This window comes from Haliotis cracherodii, unplaced genomic scaffold, assembly GCF_022045235.1.
Source record: "Haliotis cracherodii isolate W230 unplaced genomic scaffold, xgHalCrac1.p SCAF_1, whole genome shotgun sequence".
NCBI classification, from domain to species: Eukaryota; Metazoa; Mollusca; class Gastropoda; order Lepetellida; family Haliotidae; genus Haliotis; species Haliotis cracherodii.
The window spans coordinates 13,039,715-13,062,964 of NW_027266264.1; the positions used below are offsets into that span (position 1 = coordinate 13,039,715).

The 23,250-nt window shown below is 44.6% G+C and overlaps 1 protein-coding gene across 2 annotated transcripts in view; it reads left to right on the plus strand.

Moving 5' to 3' along the window:
• LOC139472994 (intermembrane lipid transfer protein VPS13B-like) overlaps positions 1-23,250 on the plus strand; it is a 69,419-nt gene that overhangs the window by 36,188 nt on the left and 9,981 nt on the right. The window contains exons 32-41 of one of the 2 annotated variants that reach the window (XM_071255503.1): positions 6,635-6,745; positions 9,282-9,383; positions 10,367-10,459; positions 12,252-12,329; positions 13,135-13,287; positions 15,179-15,433; positions 15,621-15,704; positions 17,816-17,851; positions 21,987-22,162; positions 23,010-23,171. In XM_071255503.1, the coding sequence (XP_071111604.1) occupies positions 6,635-6,745; positions 9,282-9,383; positions 10,367-10,459; positions 12,252-12,329; positions 13,135-13,287; positions 15,179-15,433; positions 15,621-15,704; positions 17,816-17,851; positions 21,987-22,162; positions 23,010-23,171 (1,250 nt within the window). The remainder of the gene's footprint in view (positions 1-6,634; positions 6,746-9,281; positions 9,384-10,366; positions 10,460-12,251; positions 12,330-13,134; positions 13,288-15,178; positions 15,434-15,620; positions 15,705-17,815; positions 17,852-21,986; positions 22,163-23,009; positions 23,172-23,250) is intronic. The other variant, XM_071255495.1, reaches the window with a different exon arrangement.

The following is a 23,250-nucleotide window of genomic DNA, read 5'->3' on the forward strand; positions in this document are numbered from 1 at the left end:
TGACATAGTTGTAACCATTTTCCTTAATAAAAAATGTTACCACACAAAAAACTTCGTTTTTGTATGATATACGACCACCCTTACGGGGCCTCACCACCAACGGCGCCTCACGCCAGGGGGAGCAACTCTCATCCAAATCACTTTCCTTATGTCATCTGTAAGAGACAGACGTGTTGATTTTTCACACAAGACAAAATAAGAGAAATCTATCGTTCGACAAGAACCATGGCTTACCAAACTGTATGTATGGTACATTTCTTTCATTGCAAAGGCGTAATACCTCGCATTGTGAAGTTATAGAGTTGTAATTGACGCCACGTGCACGGCACCTTTGAATTCAAATGGCCGTAATGGCGTCCATATTGTAGTCCCACGGGCTGATACATGTAACACCAAGGCCATTAAGAAACGGCTTGGGGTTTTGTTATATCATACAGCATTGGACTACAATTTTTTCCTTTACAAAACCCAAGGTGGTGTGTTAATTTATAAACTACACTTACCTTTTTTACGGGTTTTTTCACCTTAGCGCGTAACACGCCCCTTTGGTGTTATAGTTAAACTACGACATTGGCTATTAGTATCGCGTTACAAATCGCATTCTACATTACGCCTTTGCTTCTAGTTTCACAATTTATGCACGTATTTTTCCGATCTTTATATCGCACTGATACACGTTAATACCCTTCCCGCCCACCTCAGAAATTACGGTCTTGTTTACAAAGACCTTCAAACTGTGTACGGGTTGTTCTAAGACAGGCACGAACGCTGCCTGATATGTCTGGCGGAGGACATTGCCTTTACCCCCCAAAAGAGACAAGTTGACTTGTTCCACTTTAAAGAGGTCTATAAAGGCGGGGGTAGATATCAGATCTACTAAGACATCCCCCCCCCCCCCCCCTCCCCATCTAAAAAGGGTAAAAAAGCTGCCGAGATTGTCTCCCCCGCTCCCTCTCCGGGGGCCGGGGGAGAAGGCTGGAGGGTCCCCGTAGTAAGCACTGCACCCTCTCCTGCACTGTCTTTGGCAGACTGTTCTGCGTTACTTAAGTCGCCGATGGCGTCGATGATGGAGGAGGTGAAGTCTCGGCTCCGGAGGAGCTACGGGCTGAGCCTTCCCCGTTGTCGGCGCCGGACGCGGCTTCGAGATCTGTGTTATGCCCGGCGTCGGCCGAGGCAGGCCACTTGATCTCGGGGACGATCCGAGACCGGACTTCGGCTCCGGCTCGAGGTCGCTCCCCAGCGGAGGGGTGGCGGGCGCCGGCCCGTGCACTACCGACGCACAATTTTCCCTAGCGGAGCCAGACGCCTCTTCCGAGGCCGAGGCTTTCACTAGTGGATTCGTACCCGGAGCCAGGGGGGTTCCCTTTGTCTCGGGGACGATCCGAGACCGAGCTTCGGCTCCGGCTCGAGGTCGCTCCCAAGCGTAGTGGTGGCGGGCGCCGGCCCGTGCACCACCGACGCACAATTTTCCCTAGCGGAGCCAGACGCCTCTTCCGAGGCCGAGGCTTCCACTAGTGGATACCTGCCCCGGAGCAAGGTTGGTTCCCTTTGTCTCGGGGACGATCCGAGACCGAGCTTCGGCTCTGGCTCGCGGTCGAGCCCCAGCGTAGTGGTGGCGGGCGCCGGCTCGGCCCGTGCACTACTGACGCACAACTTTCCCTAGCGGAGCCAGACGCCTCTTCCGAGGCCGAGGCTTCTACTAGTGGATACCTAGCCCGGTGCCAGGTGGGTTCCCTTGAACCTCCGGCACCTCGGCACCGGGACTCGGCACCGGGACTCGGCATCGGGCCGGGTGCAGAGGCACGTGCGGGACAGGATTGTCCAGGCACTGCCTCAGGTGGCTGCGCCCATGCCAGAGTCGGAGACACCCAACTTGACTAAGGTCAAGCAGGGCCGGCTGTTGCCCCCCCTTTCCCGCGTGCGGTGCGGAGTTGAAGGCTGCTTACATATGCTTCGAGGAGCAATATCATAATGCATGCCAACAGCTCCGTGTGTCCGTACACTCCGCGTATCTGTCGGCTGTACAGAGGGAGTTAGCGGGAGAGGGGCCGGTCGACTCTTCGGAGTTGGCCGCGCAACTAACGGAAGTTCAGTTATCTTACGCGGGACGCTATTCGTAGCTGTGCCTCGCAGATGATGTGCGCTGTTATGGGCATGCGCAGGCGGTGGATGTCGGTATCTAAATACTCGACTTACACATGCCAAGACTTACTTGCTTTGCCGTATAAGAGGGTGCCACCCTCTTCCCTGGGGCTCAGCAGGTGGTCCGAGAGGCCGCTCAATGGTATACTTCCATCAAAGACTCATGAGGCCATGTTGGAGGTACCAAGCGTTAAAACCGCGTAAGCGGGCCTCTCCAATTGTCCCCCCCTACGCTAACGCACGGGTCAGACGTCCACACCTGCTTGGAAGCCGCCGCTTCCTTCAGGTATAAGGGCGCCGGGAGGAGCAAGAGAGGCACGGGCCGGGGCAAGGCAGCTGGTCGAGACCAACAGCTTATTCGCGGGGCTGGGAACGATGGGTTCCCATTAGCGCCCGAAGAGCCCCGGGTGAACCCACAGTCGCAAGTTATCGAACTGCCGACAGCCGGGGTTCACTGCCTCCAGCCGGATGTCCCCGTAGGCGGCCGACTGGCTCTATTCCTGAAGGAATCGGAGACAGTTACATCACAATCCCCGGACCCCGTCCATTTTAAGGGATGGCCATTTGCCTCGGTGGAAACATCATCCGCCCCTCCCCTTCTCCGGGATAAAGCACACTCCGGTGCCTGCTACCCGAGAGAAGGCGGAATTCCTCCGTGCCGAGGTCGACGCACTTATGAAAGCTGCGATCGAACCGGGTCCCGAGGGACAGGAAAGCGAGGGCTTCTACTCGACTTGTTTCCTAGTCACCAAACAGTGATCTCACCTGTCGAGACAGGAGAATGGCTAACGTCAATAGACTTAAGTACGCCTATCTCCACATACCAATACACCCCGAGTTCAAAAAAATACCTGAGGTTTTCTTTCGACGGGAGGTGTTATCAGTTCAGGGTTCTACCATTCGGGATCTTCACGGCCCCGAGGGTGTTCACCAAGCTGATGTTGAGTCCCGCCCAAGTGGCCAGGTCAAAAGGTCGGTTCTGCCATCCGTACCTCGACGACTGGTTACTAAGAGCTCTATCGCAATCCCTGAGTCAGATAGCTACACAACAAGTGATAGATATTCTGATCACGCTAGGGTGGATGGTCAGTCTCAAGAAGTCAGATCTGAGCCCCACTCAGAATCTAGTCTTCCTAGTGGCTAATTTCAACACGGTGAGAGGACGTGTATCTCTGTCACAAGATATCAAGTCCCTTAAGCGCAAGTCACACTGCTCGTACATAGCTCCAGTTACTGGACAACATGGCGGCGACAGTGGATTTGGTCTGGCGGGGCGCTTGAGAATGAGTCCCATTCAACAAGCACTCTGTCGAATTTGGGCGAACTCGGAAGATCTCGAGACTGTGCTCGAGACTCCGTATTGGCTCATTACACACCTCCAGTGGTGGACCGAGGTCGGGAATCTGTCCCGGGGGCTCCCCCTCGACACTCCCGTTCCGTCTCTCACAGTTCAAACAGACGCGTCACTCTCCGGCTGGGGAGGCGTTCTGAATGATCACACTGCCTCGGGACTATGGTCCCAGCAGGAGATCAAACTGCATATCAATGTGCTAGAACTGAGAGCGGTCAGGTTGGTGTTCCAACGCTTCCCGGGTCTGCTTCGTGGCCAAGTGGTTCGTCTAGAGATGGACAACCAAACGGCGATGACTTACATCCGGAAGCAGGGGGGAACGGCGTCTCCGTCGCTTCGACGAAAGACGTGGCAGTTCCTACTAAAGTGCGACTCTCACGATATCAGGGTGCTACCTGTTTATCTCCCGGGGGTGGACAACGTCCGTACGGACGCTCTGTCTCGCCGGATCCTCGCTCCTCACGAGTGGAGGCTCGACCCGGGGATATTCGGGATTTTCTCCCTGTTATACAGGCCGTTACAGGTGGATCTGTTTGCGTCTGTGATGAATCACCAGACACCAACGTTCTGCTCCCCGAGTCCACGACCCGAGGTCGGTGGCACCGGACGCCTTCCAGCTAGATTGGACGGACAGAATTCTGTGGGCATTCCCCCCAGTACCTCTGATTTCCAAGGTCCTGTCTCAGCTAAGCACTCAGCCTGCGCGACTAATTGTGCTCCTGGCACCTCTTTAGTCGGCGCAGAGTGGGTTTCAAGTAATACTCAGGTTTCTGTCTCAGCCTCCTGTTATATTACCTTTATGACCGGACCTCCTATCCCAGAACGGGGCCCTCCACCCGAATCCAAGGATTCAATGGGTGGCTTAGCCACTGTCAGGAATCGCCTCCAGAAGAGCGGTATTCCTGCACGAGTTGCAGACACAATACTGGCTTCGCGGAGAGATTCGACAAACGTTCAGTACGATAGATAGGCCTGCTATGCGCCCTGGTGTGTCGATAGAGGGATTGCAGATCTTTTTTTTTTTTTCTGCAGATCTCGTATCCGTGATTGAGTTTCTCCAGTCGCGACTAGATGACGGCCTGGCCGCATCAACAGTCCGGGGTTACTCTACAGCTATCGCAGCTTTTCACGTCACTGTCGACGGGGCACTTCTGGGTGCACACCCATTAGTGCAGCGCTTTTTAGCAGGTGTGGACAGGATCCGACCGCCAGTCCGGCGGATCAGTCCCCCTTGGGACTTGTCAATCATTCTCGATTGGCTGTCCGGTCCTTCCTTTCGGGATCTGTCGTCTCTCTCTCTTCAGCTGTTGAGCTGGGAGACGGCGTTCCTTGTGGTGGTAACGTCCGGCAGACGGGTAGGCGACATTCGTGTTATGTCAGCCGATCCCGAAATAACTGTCTTCCATGCGGTCGATAAATATCACCGGGACAGAGTCAGTTTTCGACTACCGGACTCTTACTGTCAAAGGGTCGCACACGCTTCCACGTGAACGGCTCCTATTGAGCTACCTGCTCTTTCACAGCCTTCCGCGTCGGGGACCACTGCAAGACATGCTCATGTCTTGGATGTCCGCACGACTCTCATGGCCTATATCAGCAGAAATATTGGTGTCCGTAAGGATAACCAACTATTTTGCTGTTACGGCGGTAGGAAGGTTGGCTCACCTGCGAGTAAACAATCTATCTCGAGGTGGATAGTTTCAACTATTTGTACAGCGTATACGCTTACAGGCAGGGACCCCCCTACCAGGTTGAAGGCTCATTAGGTTAGAGCAGTGGCTGCGTCAAAAGCGTACGCCGCGGCTCTGCACATTGAGCAGATCTGCTCCGCGGCTATTTGGAGCCAGCCGAGCACGATTCATCAAACCTTACCAACTCGACAAACACTCAAGCGAGCGTACTCGGTTTGGTCAGTCAGTTCTCCGAACGGGGCAAAGTTCTAATCTCTAGCCGATTGAGCATTCGAGATTTTAGACAGTCCTCCGGTTATACTGCTCGGTAATGGTCCGGATTTTATCTTCTGCGGTCGATAAATATCAGTCCTTACTACTCGATAATACTCGTATTTTGCGCACGCGCTCCTTCGATCCTCGGGGACTCTCTGGCCTAGCTCAGCGCTGGTTATGGTCTCTCGTGATCTATGCCCCTATATCACTTGTTCAAAAAAAGTGTGGGGGTGGGAGGTGTTTCGAGTTCTCAACTTATGACAAGCCGCGAAAACAGGCTTTATCATAATATATGGTCGACCACGCCCTGTCTCTAGCCCCCGCCTTTCGACGGTGGTGCCTCACGATAAGGTTGGTTCCATTTATTGAACTCAATATTTTATTCTGTTGAATAATCAAATACGATGTATTTATTTACGCCTGTTGCTGACGGATGCCACTTCCTAGATTATCTTTGGGAGTCTGTCCTGATGCAGTAAGTGCCCCAAGGAGGATTTAATCAGAAAGAGAATTTTACAAACCTGTAGAGGTTATGAATTCTCTGATGAAATCCTCCTTGGGGCACGGCCACCCACCTCCCCACATTCCGTCAGCATTTGACATATGGAAAGTGATTTGGATGAGAGTTGCTCCCCCTGGCGTGAGGCGCCGTTGGTGGTGAGGCCCCGTAAGGGTGGTCGTATATCATACAAAAACGAAGTTTTTTGTGTGGTAACATTTTTTATTAAGGAAAATGGTTACAACTATGTCATGTAGATTTTCTTGAGCAAGGAAAATGCAGTAAGTGCCCCAAGGAGGATTTCATCAGAGAATTCATAACCTCTACAGGTTTGTAAAAATTTTTTTTAGCAACCCATGCTTGCCCTAAGCGGTGACTATGCATGTCGTAAGAGGCGACTAACAGGATCAGGCAGTCTGGCAAGCTTACTAATCTATGGCTAACAAACGCATAGTGTTTCCTGAAATATGTGCTAGCATTTTTGCATTTTCTGTGTGCACCCTCTCTTTCCCATAAAGCTGTATCCAGTCTTGAAAGTAGGAGTTAAAGTAGTCTTAGTCTTGAAAGTAGGAGTTAAAGTAGTCTTAGCTTTGAAATCGTTCTGTGTATGAGGGGTGAGGTGAGGTGAGGTGAGTGGACTGTTGATGTGTGCAGTGTAGAGACACTGACTCCTGCATGTGGGTGTGTTGGCTGCAGGTGTCGACCACAGTGGGGCTGGAGGTGTTGGAGCATCGCAACCTGACGATGGACACCGTGCTGCAGCCCACCATGCTGGACGGCTACCTGGTGGTGCTACACAGAGAGAAGGTAGGGCCACATACAGGCTACACAACACAGCATAGGGGCAGCCACATAGAACATGTCCTACGATGGTGGACGGCTACCTGGTGGTGCTACACAGAGAGAAGGTAGGGCCATATACAGACTACACAACATAGGGGCAGCCACATAGAACATGTCCTACGATGGTGGACGGCTACCTGGTGGTGCTACACAGAGAGAAGGTAGGGCCACATACAGGCTACACAGCACAACATAGGGGCAGCCACATAGAACATGTCCTACGATGGTGGACGGCTACCTGGTGGTGCTACACAGAGAGAAGGTAGGGCCACATACAGGCTACACAACACAACATAGGGGCAGCCACATAGAACATGTCCTGCGAAGCTGGAGGGCTACCTGGTGGTGCTACAATGGGAGAATGTAGGGCGGTCTGTCACATACAGGCTACACAACATAGGGGCAGCCACATAGAACATGTCCTACGAAGCTGGAGGGCTACCTGGTGGTGCTATACTGGGAGAATGTAGGGCGGTCTGTCACATACAGGCTACACAACATAGGGGCAGCCACATAGAACATGTCCTACGAAGCTGGAGGGCTACCTGGTGGTGCTATACTGGGAGAATGTAGGGCGGTCTGTCACATACAGGCTACACAACATAGGGGCAGCCACATAGAACATGTCCTACGAAGCTGGAGGGCTACCTGGTGGTGCTATACTGGGAGAATGTAGGGCGGTCTGTCACATACAGGCTACACAACATAGGGGCAGCCACATAGAACATGTCCTACGAAGCTGGAGGGCTACCTGGTGGTGCTACACTGGGAGAATGTAGGGCGGTCTGTCACATACAGGCTACACAACATAGGGGCAGCCACATAGAACATGTCCTACGAAGCTGGAGGGCTACCTGGTGGTGCTACACTGGGAGAATGTAGGGCGGTCTGTCACATACAGGCTACACAACATAGGGGCAGCCACATAGAACATGTCCTACGAAGCTGGAGGGCTACCTGGTGGTGCTACACTGGGAGAATGTAGGGCGGTCTGTCACATACAGGCTACACAACATAGGGGCAGCCACATAGAACATGTCCTACGAAGCTGGAGGGCTACCTGGTGGTGCTACACTGGGAGAATGTAGGGCGGTCTGTCACATACAGGCTACACAACATAGGGGCAGCCACATACTCTTTGTTTCATTGTGAATAATTATATTTTCGTTGTGTTCATTGCATTCTGCATTCTGATTTGCTGACTTGGTCACATGTTATTGTATTCATTTCCCAAAGAATGTAAAAAATTAAGCGACGGGGGTATCCCAGTATTATAGTCGAGGGAATTCCCTTTCTGCCCGCATGTATCGTCATGCACAGGACATTTAGCGAAATTCATGCATAATCATTGTCCAAACTACCCTTTGAGACTGAAGGCCGAGAGGAAATGGAACAGCAAACATGCAGGCTTGCTCGCCTTTTTTTCCCGCTCACCTCGGTTCCACAAATTTCATTACTTCGGGTTTCATTTCTAACCCACATTTTTCAAACTGTGAATTCCCGCTCTCAGGGAACTAGTGTTTGAATCTGGCAGTAACTGACCATGTCATTTGAAACAGCCCCTTTCTCCCTGACATATTATTTCTTCCCGTTGACTGTTGGATTTCTTCTCGCCTCTTGCATTTGATTGACAGGTCCTATGAACTTTGTTTTGATCATACTCTCCATTGATTGGCTACACAGGATGTGGGCGTGTCAAGTTATGTGTGTATAAATTAAACAATCACCTGATTCATATCACCCCATAGTATGTATTCCCACACCTGGAATGTTTTTCAATCTCTTCATTTTTGTCTGCTTTGATATATGCAACTGCTTTTTGTTAAACTATTGTAGATAAGACATATTTTCATAGTCGAAATCAATATTATAAGGATTGACTGTGTATTTTTTTTCGGAATCTATGAATTGCAAAACTGATGTGCAAACTTTTGTAAGACTCTACTATGCGGATTCATACAGTTTTGTCTCACAATGACAGTATATAGTTTTATTAAATAGCGAGTGTGTATCTTTGTTTTAGTTTTTCTCTCTCCATTTTTTACCACTGTTCCAAACAAAGTAATAGACTGGTTGTGCCAACTGCTATTTCATAATCCAGGGATATATCTCTGTTTTTGACACATATTGCATATTTTTATATTACAGTGTATATAAAATGCTTTTCAATCAATCTAGTAATTTATAATTGCCAAAGCTTTAGTTCCGATTTCTGACATTGTCATGTATCGGTTTGATAAGCTCTCCTTGTGTTTACTTTCTGAGCACCCAAGGTGCTTATTTGGGCAAATACGGTAATCTACAAATGATGAAAGTACTTACTACAGTGTGGGGGCGGTCAGGGAGCTTAGTGGTTAAAGCTTTCGCTCGTCACGCCGAAGACCCGGGTTCGATTCCCGACGTCCCCGCCATGATATTGCTGGAATATTGCTAAAAGCGGCGTAAAACCATATTTACTCACTACTACAGTGTGTAACACAATTTGTTATCCACCTTTCAGCCCCCGATGGTGGAGTGTAACTGCAAGACTGGCCCAGCAGTGGTGAGGGTGGGGAGCGGGGCTGTGCACACACTCACCACATCTATACAAGCATGGAGTATGGTGGGTCTACTTTAACAGTGGTCTTGTTGCCTTGCACAGCAAGGAAGATTAAAAGTTTTGTGTTGGACAGGAAGCTTATAACAGTACACATATCAGGATGAGTTAGCAATGCTGTTGAACATGGTTTTACACCCTGACCTTGTTTGCACAGTGTAAATGCTTTCTATGTGTGTCGTGTGTTCATTTAGCAGATAAACATTACATATTTTCAGGTTTCTTATTGAGTATTTGATGCTTTGAAATTTCATTTGAAACCAATGGTGTTATAACCAAATAATCAATAACACCTTCAGATCTGATGACACAATATGTTCAGCGACATCATTAAGTACAAGTGTTAATAGTAATTTTTGGTAGCACACTGGCCTTGAGACAGACCTGAATTCACTCTGGAGGGATGTCATGCTGGAATGCCATTACGCCCTTGACCCGTGAATATCTGGGTTAGAATTGGTCTTCAGCAACCCAAGCTTGCCGTAAAAGGCGACTATGCTTGTCATAAGAGGCAACTCACGGGATCAGGTGGTCAGACTCGCTGACTTGTTTGATGCATATCATCATATCCAAATTGCATGGATCGATGTCAATCACTGGATTGTCTGGTCCCGACTTGATTATTTACAGACCGCCGTCATATATCTGGAATATTGTTGAGTGCGGCGTTAAACAACAAAGAAACATTAGGCCCTTGATACAAAGGGTGACGTCACAATGCGATAACTGAACCCACTTGTTTTGCAAAATGTGGACAAATATATCTTAATAAAACAGTTCTAATAAATATTGATCAAATTTAATATTGTCTTGATTATGTTTTCCATTTTTCTGTACACATTTGGGATTGAGACAAAAAAGTTATGCATGATCAAGAACTATTATTATCATTATTGATAATAGACTGAGAGACAGATAGATTTAACAATGTTTTTCACCCATTTGGATTGCAGCACACTCCCATTCTTTTTCATCTATTGATTTTGCAGCTGTGTGGAGAAACTGGTGTGAACAAGGCCCAGGCTGTGTTTAGTCACATTGTTGTCTGTAATGACACACAGCAGACCGTCCGATTCGGCCAGGTGAGGACATCCAGTGGGTGTGTTGGTGACTGATGCATGTTGGGAGTCAAGCTCCTCACCGCGATATCCTGTTCGTGGAGCTGTCCATACTATCTCTGCCACCAGTGAAAGCTCCCCACTGTGATATGTGGCTACAACCATGCTTGGAGTTAAACTCGCAACCAACTGATTGCTACCCCTGCTCAATTATTTTCTTTGTTTGTCAATTTGAATTTCTGTTTCATTACAACTACCATGTAATTGGTATATAGTAAGAATGTAAGGGAGAAGTTGGTTGATTTTCCGTTTTGTATGTAATCTCGAATCAATCTGATTAAACAAACAAAAGGTCAAAAAAATGATCTGGGAAATATGGTCAGGTCGTAAATATTTACAAAAATAACTGTGATGGCATTCCCAAAGACATAAACAATAGTATAAACATGACTATATATGGGGTCAGAGGGCAAAGTTTAAGATTCTTGTAATGGCAGCGATGTTACCAATAGTGTAGCGAAGGTGTCACACCCTGGGAAGGAGCTTGATTAGGAGTATGTATCTTGTAATGGCAGCGATGTTACCGATAGCGTAGCAAGGTGTCACACCCTGGGAAGGAGCTTGGTTTGGAGTATGTATCTTGTAATGGCAGCGATGTTACCGATAGTGTAGCGAAGGTGTCACACACTTGGAAGGAGCTTGGTTTGGAGTATGTATCTTGTAATGGCAGCGATGTTACCGATAGTGTAGCGAAGGTGTCACACACTTGGAAGGAGCTTGGTTTGGAGTATGTATCTTGTAATGGCAGCGATGTTACCGATAGTGTAGCGAAGGTGTCACACACTGGGAAGGAGCTTGGTTTGGAGTATGTATCTTGTAATGGCAGCGATGTTACTGATAGTGTAGCGAAGGTGTCACACACTTGGAAGGAGCTTGGTTTGGAGTATGTATCTTGTAATGGCAGCGATGTTACCGATAGTGTAGCGAAGGTGTCACACACTGGGAAGGAGCTTGGTTAGGAGTATGTCCATGGTGCATTGAGGCTCAGAGGATGATTAGCTGACTTGTGCACTTCATGCTGTTATAGGTCCCAAACTTGAAAGTCATGAAGAATAAGGTCTTGTCATAATTATATACACTTCCAAAAACTTTAAATGTTTTGTTATTGTTGGTCTAAATAATATTTGTCAGTTCTAGTGGGTTAAATACAGGATTATGGCAACGATGTAAAAGAGCTAGTGTTCCTAGAATAATTAACAATGATAAATATTGTTCGATATTTGTTAGTTCTTATGGGATGACAACTTCAAGACACCCCTGATCTTACTTGATCATTTTAAAATTTTCTCAATTGCTAGACATATCTTTATCATTTGTTAATTCAACCCTTTGATAACTCTTACCTCAATCAGTAGAAGCAGAGATTTGGCGAAAGACAGATATTCCTGTAGTAGTGCCATACAAGATATGGTCCAAATTCATGTAATTTATCATCATTAATTTGCATCCACTGAAACGTTGTTACTCACTGTACATCTGGCTTCATCCAATCATCTGTGTGCTACTTGTCATCTATTGCCTGTTGTTGTCAGTGTTAATCTGCAGCATATATACCGCTCATCACTTGGTTGTTGCCACTCTAGCTTGATAACAGAGTAAGAATCTACAGCGAAACATCGCTATATGCAATAAACCAGAAGTTATTATCGATGAAGTTGTTTCCTCACCAACTTCAAGAATACCGGTCAAGCAGCCACTGAAACTTCTCTGTATGCCTGATTGTCACATCATGTGTTGTAACATCCCCTTGCTGCAGGTTGGTACGGATGAGAACTTGGCTCTGGGCTCCCGAGAGATGAACTGCTACAGCTGGAGATCCCACAAGACGAAGCAGGTAGGTCACACACAGACACGCAAATATGTTTATAGTCAGTCAAAAAGTACTCTGTTTGTCTGCTATTTCAATTCTATGATGCATACAAGTACAACAGGTAATGGTTACTGTTATTATGTAAGACAATGGTCAGTTTCACCCAGAACTAATCACAATGAGTGGACTGATGCTGCAAATGAGCTAACTGACCTTGGGGCATAGTCCCCTATTCATGAGATTTATTGTGAATTTGATTTTTCCGGGAGTCATTTTAGACTGTAGAGTGAGTGAGTGAGTATAGTTTTACGGTGATTTTAGCAACATTCCATCAATACCAAGGCAGGGGACACCAGAAGTGGGCTTCACACATTGTACACTTGTGGGGCATCGAACCTGGATATTCGGCGTGACAAGCGAACGCTTTGACCACTAGGCTAACCCACCACCCCTATTCTGTGGACCTCCAACACCATTTGTAAACTCATAGGCCAATGTTATAATGTAGTGAAGAAATAAAGTTTGGGATCTTGAACTTTTGGGGGGGATCATTTTATGAAATTGTGTACTCCCCCAAAATATTCATGATCATTTAAGTGTTTTTGTTGAGATATTTTGTTACGAAATGGATGATCCCTTATGTATTTATTTAACTTTGACCCCAAACATTGCTATTTGTTTTTCTCATAAAGACTTTATACCTTCCATATCCCGGGCGTATGTGGTTGGATTGTTTTGAAGGTCCCCATTGGAGTGAGATTTATTTTGAAGTTGATGATTCCAAGTGCGATTTCATTCTGTGAACATTTCCATGTAACCATGATTACAGCTGCTTCACGTGTGCATGGACCAGCCCAGCTGGAAGTGGTGTGACCCCTTTGACATCAACACCGACACAAGCGTGATCCGAGCTGTGACAGCCAAGGACCAGAGTTACACAGTCATCATAAAGATTAAGCAGCTCACCAACACCCAGAAACAGGTAGAACACCACCTACAGCATGTCTGTGTAGTAGATGGATGTCAATCACAGGAATGTCAAGTCCATGCAGACTCGATTATTTACATCTACAAACAAACAAACAAACCTACAATATGTACTAGATGAAGGACAAGAGAAGGGACTTTTTTTTATATAATGGTACAGTTTGGAGATCAAAAGGCGAGGTGAAGCTTGAAACTGTACCTTACCTCAGCCGAATACATATGTTCAAAGAAAAGCGTATCTTTGTATACAAAAGAGAACAGTCTGGGGAAACCACACTCTTCCCTTTCCACTAAATGGAAGAACTTGATTGAGACAAAGTGTTTCTGAGGCTTTTTTCACTTTAGACATTTAAGGACATCTTGATTCCTTAAATATATGACCTTGTTAACTGTTAATTGCCAGGCTGGCCTTTCTCCAAAGCATCTAGGAAGTGATGGTGGGGCAGGGTTGGGGTGGTGATTACAGTGTTTTGGCCTTTTTACAAGACAATGCAATAGCCCGTAACATACTCCTGGAAAGACTTAAGAATCACCTTTCTGATATTTTATATATCCCGAACTGCCATGTATGTTTTGGAAATATCTACATATGACATAGAATTGATCTTGAGAAATGTCAAAAGAAACCACTGGTGCCTGCTGAAAAGTTAATCCCAGAACAGCACATGTTCTCCAGATGCTAGCATCACATCATATGATACAGAGCAGAGGATGCAGCTGAAAGGGTAGTCACATTTGTTTGTTTGTTGTTTAACGCTGCACTCAGCAATATTCCAGCTATATGACGGTGGTCTGTAAAATAATCGAGTCTGGACCAGACAATCCAGTGATTGACATCATGAGCATCGATTCACACAATTGGGGTACGATGGATGACATGTATCAGGTAGTCAAGTAACTAGTGCCGTGGAGCAGGAACAAAACATGTAAAAATGTCATCGATTTTGCTTTCCGTATTTCAATATAAGTGTTTGTATTCAACTTTGTTCAGGGTACAATTTCATAAGGCTTAAAAAATATAAGAATTGGTTCTCAGGCAATGACTTTTGAAAATATGGTGCAGGTGATCGTGTTTTTTGTTGTTGTTCAAACTTTATGTAACACCCCAAACAGTCGTGTACAATCAACCTGGGAAACAGCCTCCTTGATGAGTAAAATACTGGAATAAATCCGAAATGAAATACACACGTTAGTACTCTATTGAAAGTTCTTTTCAGTTATGATATTGGCCATGACATTAAGTATTTTGTAAACTAAATCACCTATTAGATAGGGGAGAAAATGTGTGATCAGCTGATTGCTTTTTCCAGCCTATTTTACAAGACAAATGCATATGTAATTCTTATCTCTGCGTATGAAACATTCTGCGGTATACAGTACACAAATACCATTGAATTTGTAAATCATCATGTCTGGTGATGTTTTATCGTAAATTTCGGCAAAACAATCATACAAACTCCTATTGCCGCCGTGACTGTGGTCTAGTAGTAGAGCGTCCGCCTGGAGAGCGGAAGGTCCGGGGTTCAAACCCCGGCAGCGTCATACCAAAAGACGTTATAAGATGGTACTTGTTGTTACCCTGTCTGGCGCTTGGCATAAGTGGCTAAGGGATCGGCTCGGAGTTAGTATACTGTGTCTGAGTGGGGTATTCATGTTAAAGTGCAGCATGGTATCTGAGTGGGCTAGCACTATAAATAATGATAAAGGACTTTTTTTTAAGGACTCTTTTTTTAAAAACAAAACGTGCCTGAGAACCAAGACTATTAATTATTTTTAGCCTAAAGTGGGTATTTTGTATGGCATGTAGTAAGCCATGCTGGACCTATATCCAGGTGTATACATGGAAGTTTTGATGTATGACATCTCCATCTGTCAATGTTCCCCAGATCATCATCAGTGGCCAGCTTGTCATGTCCAGTCGACTGTCTCAGCACATGGAGGTCAGTCTGATGACCTCAAGGGGAGACAAGTCTGTGAAGGAGAGCACATGCATCCTCGGTGCTGGTCACACAGCGCCCTCGTTCATCGTGGAGCAAGAGGAGGTGGTGGGGGTGAAGTTCCGGGTGCTGGGACTGAAGACAACGTGGTCGCAGGAGGTGCATGTCAATGGAGACAGGATGAAGGAGAATGGACTGATCAAGGTATGTCTCTTTGTCTTAGGTCACTCTGAACGCAGGAGTGTCTTGCATTTGCTTTGAAATTGTATCTGGACAATTTATTGATACAACGTCTGTCTGGTGACAAGCAGTAATACGTATACGTGTTTGTCTGTGATCGATATCTGCAGGTTAGGAAACAACATTAGTGTAACTTAAATTCTTGTTACAGATCCCCCTCCCAGACAGGTCTACCTACATCCATGTCTGGTGCCGGATCTTCTGTCAACACTTCAAACACCAAGTACAGACTCTGGTAAGTTGGTCATCATGCAAGGTCATGATCATTGTGCAAGGTCACCATTATCATGAATTTATGACATCAATGAGTCAAGGTCATCGACATTATCATTAGTAACCATTGTGCACATACGACTGGACATTCAATGGGATTTCCTCTCCTTGTATATAAGGCTGCTATAGGAGATCCAGGGTAGAAAGGTACTTCATGGTTGTAATTGTAATTGTAATTGTATCTAAGTATTACCTTATTTAATGGATGAACATTTACATAGTGTGATTATTTTCATGGTTAGTACAATTGCTCAGGCTAAAAGTGCCATGTGAGAGACGTACTTATTCCAGAACAGTAATTTGGTAAGCTGTAGTTGAATGAGGCAATGCATCACACACTGGACTGATAGCTTGTCATTACTGTGAAGACCAGGGACTTTCAGCCGAGGTTGGATTGTCCACATTAGTGTCTCCTGCTGTGATATTGCTGGATTATTACTGACAGCATCTTACAACCCTACTCACTCACTGTCTCAACTGCAAACTGCAGTGGTATATACCCTCCCCTCTTGGGGTATACCAGACTTGGCACTAACTGACAGATTCCAGGCAAGTAAAGACACTTAGAGGTTGCCATTGAGCAGCAGGGGTGGTCGGGTAGCCTTGTGGTCAAAGCGTTCGCTCACAACCCAAAGACTCGGGTTCGAATCCCGACATGGGCACATTGTGTGAAGCCCATTTCTGTAGTCCCCCGCCGTGATATTGCTGGAATATTGCTAAAAGTGGCATAAAACAAAACTCACTCACCCATTGAGCAGCTCCATTCCATGACCTAGGGGGTAGACTCATGAGACGATGTAGATAGGCAGATTTTGTTGGAGTAGATGCAGGCTGCTGGAGACAATATTCATGTACTATGTTGTTGATATTGTTGATTCAGTTTGTCTGATTTATGTGGACTTTTGTTTTATTGTGATTGTTTTATATTTTGTTAAAGTATATAGAGAGTCTTTCCAAGCATGCTGATAATTTGTTGTCTTTGAATGTTTGGTGCCAATTAGATTTGTTAGAAATTTATACAATTGATAAGACTTCAATTATCATTCAAGTTGCAAGGAATTTCCGATCCTGCCTCACTGAAATAATGTTAAGTTTTGAGCAAGAATCACCTACCTTGTAATAATTTCAAGTGACAAAATACTTACATCCGATTGAATGAAGTAATAAAAAACAAAGATGAAAATTCATAATGTTTGTTAATAACAAAACCCATTGGGTGGGAGAACTTGAGCTCAATTTCCAGCAGCCACTGTTGTTTCAATGGGACATTTGTTGTGGCATCGTCGTGTCAATATGTCATATTGGTGTCATTAAGTATAGGTTTGAAATATTAGCATTTCTGTGTATCAAATTCTCAAATCACTTATTTGAACGTATTTGAAACATTGAAACATTGAAAAAAAAGAGTTAAAAAGTTAACCCCCACAGTTGTGAGACAGAAGTGACATCACTCAGGATATGGAATAATGATGCCATGTTTCCATGACAACTGAATCTGCTTCATAATATATGATGTATCCATTTTTTCTAAGCTGAATGCCATATATTTCAAATTGGGATTGAGGAAACATGCATACTTTTTATCAAGATATGTTCATATGCATTACATAGTCCAGGAAACATTCTGAAGCATATCCCATGTAATGTTTCTCAACCAATCAGATAACAACACACACTCATCATGTGACACAATTATGTTGTCACAACATCTTAGCTTTTAGGTTACTTTGAGGTGGGGGCACGGGTGGCCCAGTCGCCTAAGGTGCAGCGATTCGCTGTGCAGAGTTGCATCCCTAGGGCACGCCAGAAACCTATGATTGTGGGTTCGAATCCCGGTTCACCCCGATTATGTTTCTAGGTTTGTCAGCACCATACCCGTGCTCATGGGTTTCACCGAAGTGGTAAACGTCTGAGACCTGCATCACTTCGGGCTTTCCTCCCACATTAAGCTGACACGCCGTGATATAACTGGAATACTGTTCAAAGCGGAGTTAAACCAAACTCACTCACTATTTTGAGGTTGTATGTATCATCCGAGGTATTAACTGTTGTTTTTATCAATCCATTTATAAGGATACTAAATTGATAATGACTGCAACAAAGCGAATGGTGAGTTCCCTCATTCCATACTATGACTGTCATAGACGTTGGATATTTCTCCTGGTGTTTATTCATTCAGTTTGTTTTTATGTCAATCAAAGCAATTGCAATATGCTTTCGAAATAACTGACTCACATTTAGACATAGAAACATTTGGTATCTGTGTTGTTTTATTATCGTAGACATTTTCTTTATAGCCATAGAAAATTATGTACACTGTCTCAAGTTGTTTGACTTTGAGATGACATAAAAGAACACATACCTAAAATAAAAAGTGTATTCGATAAGGCTAAAAAAAATAAATTCTTGGTTCTCAGGCACCGCCCGCATCATCATAAGTTTGCCGCATGTTTGTTTTTTATTTCCATTAAAAAAAATTAATTAAATAAATCCTTAAATATTCCAAGTCCAACGGTAGTCAAATACTGTATTCCAGTATTTTACTCATCAAGGAACACATTTATGTAGGGGGGCCCTTTCCCAGGTTGATTGTACACAATTGTTTATTGATTACACAACTGTTTATTGGTTACATACTAGTTTGAACAATCCAAAAAAAAAAATAGACACCGCCCGCCTGCACTTTATTTTTGAAAACCATTGCCTGAGAACCGATTCTTTTATTTTTTTAGCCTAATAAAAGTGTATTCGATAATAAATGTATTTATAGCTTTGATGCCAGTGGTTAAAACAGCATGAACAGTGTTTACTAACATTTATAATCTCTGATGAGTCAACTTCTCTTAAGTGTTCGGAAGAATTAGCATGTCCCATGTCAGGTTCACAATCTATCAATATTGTTAAGTCAAAGTGTCAGATGATATATACTGCTCAAAAGAAGTTAAAGAACACCCGATTCTTTCATATTACTATAGTCAATCTGTCATTTCAAGACACTTTTACTGTAGTAATTTGAGAGAATTGATTACTACTCTGAAAGAATTGGATGCTTTTTAACTTCTTATGAGTATTGCTATTTATTGACTAGGAATGTGAATTGGTTGTCTTTGGTTGACATACTGGTATTTTGTCCTGATAATGCGGAACATCCATGTGCTTTGGACCCACTTTCTGCCTCATCCTGTGTAGATCTGTATTCTGGGATGTAGGAACCTGGATCTTGTCAGGAAGTTATTAGATTTTATCAGTGTTGTGTTTCTTTTATGCAATTTTTAGCTTCTTGTAGATTTGTGCAATAAGAGGAAAGTCGTTTTTTTCTTTTTAAAGAACTGTCCTGTTGGTGATGTGCAGTTCCCCTGCAGTCACCCCGCTCTCCTCGTCTCTCTGTCCACCAAAATAAGAACATTCATTCACTGTTCCTATTAACTTCATTTATCTATGAGTGGTCTTTGGTGAATATTATGATTGATGAAGCTTCACTCTGTACAGTTTAACACTTGTTTTGGTAAGTAACGATTGTTATGCTGTTCTCAAGGCTACTGTTTATATTTTGATGTTGGCTTTTCTGATGAATGAATATATTTTAAATTCATAAATACCAGAATGCTTTCTCCTAACACAGATCTAGATGTTCAAATATTTGTGGCGAACTAGTATGGAAAATCCCCTTTACATTATCAGTGTTTTGTACTACCGCAGTATTTGCCTTTTACATCAAAGAAATGAGTTCCATTCCCATGTAGTCAATTGGTGTGTCATTCACGTACACTACTGCCTAAAAGTTCATTCCCCTAACACGCGTTGAGAACGCGTGTAACACGCATGTGACACGGGTGCTCAACGCGTTGCACACGGGTATCACACGCGTGACCAACCCGATGCACACTGGTTGCGTAACGCGTTGCCCATGCGTGTAAGGGGAATGAACTTCTAGGCAGTAGTGTATGTACTTGTCAGGGTTATACATGATGACACCCTAATAACATATCTTTGAGACAAGGGAATGAAATATGACTGGTGATCCTTTGACTTTTTCCATATTGGAAATATATCAGTATTGACGGGACATCCATCAGCTGTGACTGCCTCCGTGGTCTCCTGGTAGAGCGTCCGCCCGGAGAGCGGAAGGTCCGGGGTTCGATCCCCGGCCGCGCCATACCAAAAGACGTTAAAAGATGGCACATGTTGTTACCCTGCCTGGCGCTTGGCATATAGGGGCTAAAACAAGGACTGGTCGGCTTGGAGTCAGTATACTGTGTCTGAGTGGGGTATTCATGTTAAACTGCGGTATGGTATCTCAGTGGGCTAGCACTATAAATCGGCACTATTCCGGACTAGTACAAGCAGCCACACACACACACACACACACACACACACACACACACACACACACACACACACACACACACACACACACACACACACACACACACACACACACACACACACACACACACACACACACACGTGCATGCACGTCGCTATATAAGTGCAATAATCTTGGACGCAACGTTAAACCCCATTTCACCTCACCTCACCTCCATCAGCTGTATTACCTTTGCTGGGACATCCATCAGCTGTATTACCTTGGCTGGGACATCCATCAGCTATATTACCTTTGCTGGGACATCCATCAGCTGTATTAACTTTGCTGGGACATCCATCAGCTGTATTACCTTTGCTGGGACATCCATCAGCTATATTAACTTTGCTGGTACATCCATCAGCTGTATTAACTTTGCTGGGACATATATCAGCTGTATTACCTTTGCTGGGACATCCATCAGCTGTATTACCTTTGCTGGGACATCCATCAGCTATATTACCTTTGCTGGGACATCCATCAGCTATATTACCTTTGCTGGTACATCCATCAGCTATATTAACTTTGCTGGGACATCCATCAGCTATATTACCTTTGCTGGGACATCCATCAGCTATATTACCTTTGCTGGGACATCCATCAGCTATATTAACTTTGCTGGGACATCCATCAGCTGTACTACCTTTGCTTGGACATCCATCAGCTATATTACCTTTGCTAGGACATCCATCAGCTATATTACCTTTGCTGGGACATCCATCAGCTATATTACCTTTGCTGGGACATCCATCAGCTATATTACCTTTGCTGGGACATCCATCACCTGTACTACCTTTGCTTGGACATCCATCAGCTATATTACCTTTGCTGGGACATCCATCAGCTATATTACCTTTGCTTGGACATCCATCAGCTATATTACCTTTGCTGGGACATCCATCAGCTATATTACCTTTGCTGGGACATCCATCAGCTATATTGCCTTTGCTAGAACATCCTTTGTTGAGACCTTGCTATTAGATTATGGCAATACATTTATAACCAGTGTGAAACAGTTTCCCCTCACATCAATAAGATTTTGTGTGGTGACTTTTTTCAAGGCTGAGCCTGATCTCGAAATAAATAACCATGGTAATGTTAGAAGACAAGACGGTATCGCTATGTGTATGGATTTGTTTCAGCAATTTGTCTAAAAGAATTTTTTGATGTGATCCTTTAATGAGCATTTCCTTATGTAGCCTCATATATACTATTTACAGTCGATGTTGAATATGTTTTTTAGGAGAGTCTGAACGCTTGCTTTAACAAAAGTATCTTTATCGCTTGAGTGCTCTTGTTCCTTGTTTGACTAGTGAAGACTTTCATTGACTTGTCTAGTGTCTGAGCAACATATGACACAGAATGTCCACTCTATTATCCTTACAGTTTAACATATTCAGGTTTTGCCGTAGAAAGTATAGTTTGAACAGTTTTTGGTTTCATCAGTTCTCACGGACAAAAGAAATGAGAATACCATACATGTTGGTTAATATATGAAGAATTACTCATATTCAAGTGATATTAGATTGGTTCCATGCACAAATGAACATACTGGTATGTTGTGGGAATTGATGCTCATGATGCATGAAATGTGACGTCATAGATCCATGACTTAAGATGCACCATTTATCTCATACAGGATCTGTGTGTAAAGTTTGAAAATCACTTCGGGATATCATAATAAGAATGAAGACACTGTGGTAACAGTTGACTGTTTGTTAGTTTTGTCATTGATTGGTGCACATTGGAAACTTCTCTCCTTAATGTACATGCTTCTCTATATGTTTCTATGGTACATGTTTCTTTTGGCGGTGAGTATAGTACTGTAATATGCTTATTTAATTTGTTGAGTACTTGTGATATGCCCCCTTCCTGCATCAGGTGCTGCTCACCCCCTTGTACATCCTGCGCTCCCACCTGCCCCGCCCCCTCTACGTGGACATGGACACGCCCAGACTGAAACAGAAGCAGCAGCTGCAGGTGTCGGGACAGGCATATGAGTATCAGCTGCACTGCGTGGGCGGGGACATCACTCACAACCTGGCCTTCAGATTGGCGTACGTACCATCATAGAAGTAGCATACTGAAATAGTTGGCAACAGCACCTCAACATGGGCTGGTGGATTAGGACTTTGTCAAGACTAGTAGTCTATGTCTGAAGAAATTATAGAATCCATTTTGATTTCAAAGCAAAATAAGTGAGGCAATTAGAATTTAGAATAGGTGTTGATCAGTTGGTCACAATGACTGCTGAATATATTCTACTCAATATTTGCTCATAACAAACCTAGTCATCTTTAGTAAAAAATGTGGTCCTAAGCAAATGTTGAGTAGAATACTTGATAAGAGCTGACAATGTTTGATGCCTGACTTGCCAGCTCAAGGGCAGTTTATTCTGTATAGGCCATCGTGCCAAACAGGCAGCTTGGGATGTATACTCCCCAGGGAGCTGAGAATGGAATTTGTGTTATAATGTCAGGCAGAGTAAACATGCCCCTGTGTGGTATGTAGTCTTCTTATGACTTCATTAGTGGCCTATCGTTTTACAGACAGTCTATGTCTTCAGCCAGCTGTCTAATAACATTTTGTATGGTCTAGTATGTTCAGACAGTAATGGCCCATCTGGTTACACAGACGTCTGCCAAAATGTTTCAAAGAGACAAATTTGGCCTAGTGTTTTAACAGCTTCACTATGTTGTGAATCACAATCGAACAATTCAAGTAATAAAACTTATTACTTTCGCCGTTTCTTTTTTCCTGATAATCATAGTTTTCGAAATTACGTACAAAAGTCAAGGGCTCTAGGCCGAATGTTAACAGTTAAAGCAAATCTCAAGGAACCCTTTTAATTTCCAAAACTGGCTTGTCACAAAGATTAAGTTTTGAGACTGTACTGTGTTGCAGTCCCACCCTGCCGAAGTCCAGTCCCCCTCTAGTGCTGTCCACAGGCCTGATTGACCAGGTGGAGCACCACAACCCGGACAGGGTGGACATAGACCAACTGTGTTATGACCAACCCACTGACCCCTCCCTCACCTGGCCATACTGCTTCCCCGACATCGACAAGTAAGTATGTCACATGTGGTCCAGGGCTTCATTGTCTAACTTTAATCAAGTCTTTGGCTGACATTTAGAAATGATACAC